The 7,500-nt window shown below is 35.5% G+C and overlaps 1 protein-coding gene across 1 annotated transcript in view; it reads left to right on the forward strand.

The window, feature by feature from the left end:
* Positions 1-32: 32 nt before the first annotated feature.
* Positions 33-7,500, forward strand: part of LOC125043058 (akirin-2-like) — an 8,791-nt gene continuing 1,323 nt past the window's right edge. The window contains exons 1-4 of the mRNA XM_047639015.1: positions 33-752; positions 1,261-1,538; positions 3,788-3,950; positions 4,090-7,500. The exon at positions 4,090-7,500 is cut by the window's right edge and continues 1,323 nt beyond it. Of these exons, the coding sequence (XP_047494971.1) occupies positions 563-752; positions 1,261-1,538; positions 3,788-3,950; positions 4,090-4,100 (642 nt within the window). The 5' untranslated portion in view covers positions 33-562 and the 3' untranslated portion in view covers positions 4,101-7,500. The remainder of the gene's footprint in view (positions 753-1,260; positions 1,539-3,787; positions 3,951-4,089) is intronic.

Here is a 7,500-nt window from a genome sequence, read left to right on the forward strand (position 1 = left end):
AATTGCTGTTTTTACATCTTCAAAATGGAGAAGGAACGTTTTAATGGGACTTTTTTTTTTTCTTTCATTCATTCTTTCTTTTCCCTTTCCTTTTCCCTTTCCCTTTCATTTTTTCATTTTCCTTTTCCTTTTCCTTTTCCTTTTCCTTGCTTGTCCATTTTTTGTTGACACCCGGGTCAGTGATTACTCTTAGACTAATTAGGAACTAATGGAATCTACAGTAGTACTTATATTTGAAAGAACAGTTTTCACACAGATTCACACTCACGTGCTGGGGGGGGACACACACGTGCACACACACCTGGTATCAGAGAAGTAATATTTACTTGACTGTCACTGCTCTAGATATAACAGATACTCCTTAGTAACCACCCCGTATGACTTTACAATTGTCGAGAGGTATCAGTGATGATAAAAATGCTTGAACACGGGCATTGGAAAAAAAAATTCAACATTTATTATAGTAGCTGAAGTACATATAATACCTTGGTATAAGTTACAGCAAAACTTTGTACATTATAATTGATTTTTTTCTCCTTCTTTTCAGGCAACAGTTTTGACCATGGCATGTGTAACTCTAAAAAGGTCCTTAGAATTCGATCCCCTTCACCATGGTACATGTACCCCCCGGCCCCACAAGAGGCGGCGTTGTGTGCCCATGTGTGTGTCGCCTCAGAGTGCTGCAGCTGCTTCTGCTCGCCACACAGAGCCACAGTCACCCTTCTCTGAGGTCACACCCACTCTTACTGCAGGTATAGTAAAACTGGAGAAAAGGTTTCTATTGACAATAGTTTGAGAATGAAGGTTGCTTTAATTATTCACATTATATATATATATATATATATATATATATATATATATATATATATATATATATATATATAATGTATGTATGTATATATGTATGTATACATGTATGTATGTATGTATATGTATATAGATATATTTATATATATTATATATATATTTATATATTTATACATACATACATTATATGTATTTACATATACATATATACATGTATATACATATGTATAATACATACAGACATATACTTATATATATATATATATATAAATAATTTGAGAACAGCTCTACCTTTATAGTTATTGAATTGCTTCTTTTTATCTGTCACTGCCGGGCCACGCCTATAGTAGTTATATCAAACCGCTTGATCTAGCGGACACAGCTAGATCAAGTTTTTCTTTCCGGCTATTCTTAATACCAGATAGGTGTAATTCATACATACTATTTTTCCAGAGCAAATTGCACAAAATGTGCGTGAAGAGATCCGGAGGTTAAAGCGACGGAAGATGCTGCAGTCTGGAGAGCGCAGCATGGAGTGCGAAGGAGGCTACGAGTCCCCAGCTTCTCCTCCGTCTCCAGCATCTCCGGCGTCCCCTTCACTCTCACCGTCTCCATCGCCAGCACCATCATCAAGTACCGGGTTGGGCTCCCTCCACCAACACCACCAGCACCCTCAGCATCCACATCATTCTGCTCTTGGAAAGGATAAGCCTCTCTTCACCTTCAGACAGGTATGGAAGAGTTAATGCTACAAAGGATAAAGATCCCTGCATTTGATCTTGCTCTCCGATTATTGAATAGTTGAGACTTCTATGGATAAAATTCCAGTGGTAATTGCGGTCTTCTTTACTGGGAAATCTCTACGTTTGCATACACATCATTCAGATCTCAGATTGATAACTCACTGGCTTGGGAAAAAGTAGCCCAGAGAAGGGGGGTGGGGGGGAGGAGGAAAAAAATCAAAAGTGCCTAAAACGGATGTAGTCGGATGACTGTGGCCCATGAAGGAATTGCCAGACAAACCATATATAGTTTGAAAACTCAGTGGAATGAATGTTAAAATTTATTTTTATTTTTTTATGTAGATAGTTAATTGAAAATACAATTCATTCTATACTATTTTCTAATTTACAAAGAATGCTTATTTATTTATTATTTATTTATTTATTTATTTATTTATTTATTTATTTATTTATTATTTTTTTTCTTTTACTAATCACAGAAATCTACCTATGGTTTCTATACGGTAAATGGATAAATACTCTAAATAGGACTAAAATGTATGTAAAAATAGGCAAAATAGAAATAATAATTTCAAGCAGTCTTAATGCTGTTGCACATATTACTGTTTCAATTGGCCATCATTGATTGCATTTCAATTTTAATACTTTTTGCCATACGGTTGAACCTGATGACTGAAAATTAGGTCTCAAAACATTCTGAGGGAGGACTGTAATGCATGGCTTTAGGTTAGCATTTTACTTTTGTTGTTAAAAGAAAATTATTTTTTTCAGATAGTAAGATACATAGTTTACTTGTTATTTGGCTTGAAATCAATGTAGAGGTGATTTTTGAAATTGGGAAGTAATTGTAATTGTTTGGACTTTAAATTGTCCATACCTGTGTCTTGTTTGTAACTTTTTGATAAAATTCCATTTCCTCTCTCTGGAGGAGTTTATTGGTGTACTGTGAATATTGTTTTGTAAAGAAGTTTTGCTAATTCATACATAACACAATAACCTTGTAAGCTAATGACTTGCCTGCCCAACATTCGAGTTGTTAATTTGATATTTTTTGTTAATTTCATGATGGTTGTGTTTTATAATCTGGGGACTGATATATATACAATAGAGAGATAAAATCTAGTCATTCAACAGTAGCTGAAGATCATTAAGGTCATATGGTTTGCTTATTTGCTTATTTTTATTTTTTATCTTTTGTATGGTGTTATTCAGCTATAATTAAGTGTATGGAAGATGAGGCCCAGTAGTAATTTACCATCTAAACTAATGACTAGGTTTACACAAACCATGAGTGCCTTACAACTATTGCAGTTAATAGTTTAGACAATGGGTATTTATTTTTTTTTAAATGTAATGTTAACCCATTTATCAAGGTGTAGAGAAGTAAGGTCAGCTCATTTCGACTCTCAAAGAGTCCAACCCACACAGGTCCCCATAGGTAAGGGATTCAGGTCTCCCTAGGGCATCATTCTCGCCTAATCCCATGTTGCAGCAATGTCTGTGCTTGTTCCCATAAAGTTAAATGAGTGATGTTTTTGTGTAATGTCCTTTTGTTAACCCTACACTGACGATGCCAGAAATTTTGATGTGTTACTCATTCTGGTGACTTCTGGCAACTGTCTAGCCTTACTGCTGGGGTTTCATTGTGTACTGCAGCCTTTCCCATTCGACCTGCCTGAGTGAGTCATGATGCCTATAGCCGTACCTGTCATGATTAGTTGCTCTTTCATGGCTGCTATAGGCTTGCTCAGCCATAAGAGGTTAAATGCTGTTTGTATGTTGGCAACAAGCAAAAATCCTTGTAGGTGTCCCTGGTGCAAATTGCCCATGTCAGCAATTTACCCCTTGGCACTTGTACCCCTGCTACACCAAGAAATAACCTGAGGTGGGCCCTAACAGTCGTATGGTAGCTCCCTCATTCATGTACAAATACTGTAAGCTAACTAATTCCAAATGACCCCTCTATCCTCCCCCTCAGGGACAGTCTTCTTGAGGCTATGATGATGAAAGAGATGGAAAGATTATTAGAAATGAAAATATAATGCTAAGAGAGTAAAGATACTAATTATGAAATATAAAATGCCATATTGCAGAGTTTAGAATGAGGATTTTGAAACCGTTAAAATTTATTTATTTTGTATTTTTATTTATTTATTTATTTTTCATATTATTTATTATTTTTTATTTTTTATTTTTTATTATTTTTTATTATTATTAATTCACTGCTCATTCCACAGGTGAATCTCATCTGTGAACAACTTCTGCGAGAACGAGAGGTGAAGATCCGTGAGGAGTATGACAAGGTATTGGCTTCCAAATTGGCCGAACAATATGATTGTTTTGTACGTTTTACTACAGACCAGATCCAACAGAGGCTCTCTCAGGCTGCCCTACCGAGCTGTAAGTCTAATTGCCTTGTGTTCTCTTCTTTTGCCCTTATAGTATATTTGATTGTTATTTGGATTGTGCTTTAGCTTTTCTGGTTCTGAAATTTACAAATGTACCTAATCACACACTTTTTTTTTTCTTTCTCTTCCAGATCTTTCATAAGGAAGAGAGAAATGTTTGATGTGGACTATTGTGCCTTGGAAGGTACAAAGGTGGAAGTGGCATGGTTGTTAATACCCAAAAGTGTTAACATTGTACATAGAAAATTACCAGGAAGAGAGATGTGTTCAAGAGTGTATTTCGTGGTTACTGGCTGAGATGGATATAGAACAAATATATGATGGTTAAAGCCAAGTGATAAAAGTTTGGCAGTGTCAGGTTTCATACTTTGTATATCCATATCAATCAAGACTTGGTCAGTCCAAGATGAAGTCACCTGCATAACAGAAAGAAAATTTAGGGGGACTTAAATGAAGAGTGGCAGCTTGGGTGACAAGTGTAAGGTAACTTCTGGTGCTCATTGTGTGTGGCATTCCTCAACCATAGTGTGTACATACCCTCTTAACTTGCCTCTCTGTGTGTGGCAGTCCTCAAACACTGAGAATGCATGCGTGCATGCATGAATAAGTGTATTGAATGCTTGAGAAAATGTGTGAATTTGAGAATGTGTTTGTGTACATGTGTGGGTGTGTGTACATATTCTTAAATTTGCCTCTCACTTCAATAATGCAAGTGGGAGACATAAAAATGAATAAAAAAAACTTCTAACTTGCCTTTTGACTTATGATGCAAGTAGGTATGATGATATTTTTAACTTGCCTTCCTCACTTTTATGCTAGTGGGGATGATGTAACCTCATAAAATGCAGTCCTATGTAGTTTATGCTCTTGAGTGAATGGTAATTACTTGTGTGTCATCATGAAAGATGAAGTGAAACAAGGAAAAGAATGAATGGGTTACTTCAGGTATATCAAGAGTGTGAATTACTGGGCTGAATCTTGTTAGGGGTTGTGCTGTATATTTCAAAAGAAATTGTCAAGGGTGATATAACTTTAATAATAGATCAGTTATCTCATGTCTGACAATGAATGCCATTGTGATGCAATTTTCACCACGGGAAGACATCCAGAACTCGTGTACATTTTAAAGTCATTTGCAGTTTTAGATATCAGTAACTAATCAAAGCAGTTGTAGTGAATACAGTACCTATTTGTTTCAATAAATTAATGTTTTCAAGCAGTTGGCGTCTTCCTGTGGTAAGTGTCACACTGGAGGTACTCTTCTAAAAGAGCTCTGGTATTAACCCACCATACAAGCCCATGTCTCACCTATACTGTTTCACTAGAGATCTGTTGTATTATACTTGACCTAGGCATATGATAGGCTTATCATTTTTCTGTTATACTGTTTACAGATCAAGAGTTGTAGCTCGTTCTTTTTTTTTTTTTTTTTTTTTTGTTTATTAGATCCTCCTAAATGCAGCAGCCTATGAAGTTTTTATCAGAGGGTAAGCTAGAGCTTGCCATTCTGTCTAAACATCAGTACTAAGCAGAGTTGCTAGATGCAGTAATGTTATTTATGAGATTGATAGCATTTTTTTTCTTTCTTTCATTCTTTCTTTTTCTTTTTCTTTTTCTTTTTTCCTTCTTTTCTTTTTTCTTTTTTCCTTCTTTTCTTTTTTCCTTTTCCTTTTTCTTTTTCTTTTTCTTTTTCTTTTTCTTTTTCTTTGTTTTCTTTTTTCTTATTACTGGAACCTCAAACTATATCATACGTATATTATGTATATACATATGATAAGTGAATTATTAAATCCTGACCTTTCTGTGATGGGATAGAAGATAAGAAGACATTTACATTGGAATGTGATTTTTTTTTTAAAGGGTAATGATATACTGGTGACTAAAAGAAACTGCTATGTTCTAAGTTTGTGAATGTATATTGCTGAAGTTATGCAGAAATTTTGGACAAGAAAATCTTTATTGGTTGTGTATTGTTTACTTGGCTTTGGTATGGTTGTGTTCACTATCAGTTGGCCAAAGATATTTTTTGTTCTTAATTATTGGACCTTGTATGACTTTGACCATAAACAAAAGATCACCATTGCATTTGTATCCAGACAGTGGGCATTAGCATTTCTGTAATACTTGACAAATATTATCAAGCTTTGAAATATGCTAGGTTCTATTATCACTGTATGCAATAATGTTAGTATCTACTGAAGTCTGCCGTCATGTTTTTCGATTATGTTCTGTTGTTTGTGGTTCCATTATGAATGTTCTGTCATGTTATGATCTTTAGTGGTCTGTCTATTTATGCTGTTACCAGAGTGGATGCTTCAGTTTTTGTTCAGTTCTAGTAAGGAATTGCCATTTATTTTAGTTTCATATATGGAGGTTTCCAGTTTTGTGTTAATGTATTTTTCACCATGCTGATATGGGCAGATATTTACTGCTAGAGCTGAACTCAAACGGAATAATTTTGTAAAAACTATATCAAGAGTTTAACCCAACGCCCACGGGTATCAGAAATCTATGAGCGTCATTAACTCAGATGATTTCTGGCAACGTCTTGATGCTGGGCCCGGGAGACCCCTACATGTATCGGAACTTCCCGTTCCACGCTCTCTGGCACGTTGCAGTGCATACAGCCATACGCTGCAGACCAAGCGGTATATTATAATATCTGTATAGGTGACCCGTTGGGATGGGTTAAACGATAATAACTGGACTATGATAAATATGGGTTGTAGTGATTAATAATGCTACAGTTCGGACCAGTTGATCTTCAGGTGGTATGACGGGAAAGTGATTGGCCTCAGGCCGTCCCTATTATTATGTGTTGTGTCTGATGTGGGTCATGTGTACTTTTAGCCATAATAAGGTGTTAGGTTGAAAGGGTTACCTTCTGGTGTAGCCAGGAGAACTTGCATACAGTGAGATTTGAATGTAGTGCTAGATGACATGAACCTTGAGCTGACTGTTTCACTGTAACAAGTTATATCTAGTTTAGGCTAAGTTTTTATATAAAATCATGAGACTTATAGTTTCATGTCTTGTAGCCAGAGTACAGTCACACATTATATGTACTCTGTACTGCCTGAAATCTTATGTACATAGTATTGCCACACATCATGTGTACAGTGTACTGTTACATCCTGTATAAGGTTTACTGCCTCACATTGTATACATTATTTTGTCATATGTGTGCATTGCCATGTCTGTTGTCATCATAAGTTTGTTGACAACTATGTACAGTTGTACATCAGATGTGAATGTATTTTGCTTCATATCAGACATGAACAGTGTATTGATGCCAACCACATATGTACAATGTAGCTTCATTCAAATGTGAACATTGCATTGCTGCATATCAAATATTAAAAGTATACTGTTTCATATTGAATGTCCAGTGTACATCTGCACATCAAATGTTTACAGTATATTCTTACACATTGTGCTTATGAATGCAGTTCTTTTTTGTTCTATTTATTTTTTATTATTGTGATCCTGCACGGGTATGTGCAAGTCACTACATCATAATGTGTACTGCATTGATGCACATC

Source organism: Penaeus chinensis, chromosome 3 (genome assembly GCF_019202785.1).
Source record: "Penaeus chinensis breed Huanghai No. 1 chromosome 3, ASM1920278v2, whole genome shotgun sequence".
Lineage (NCBI taxonomy): Eukaryota > Metazoa > Arthropoda > Malacostraca > Decapoda > Penaeidae > Penaeus > Penaeus chinensis.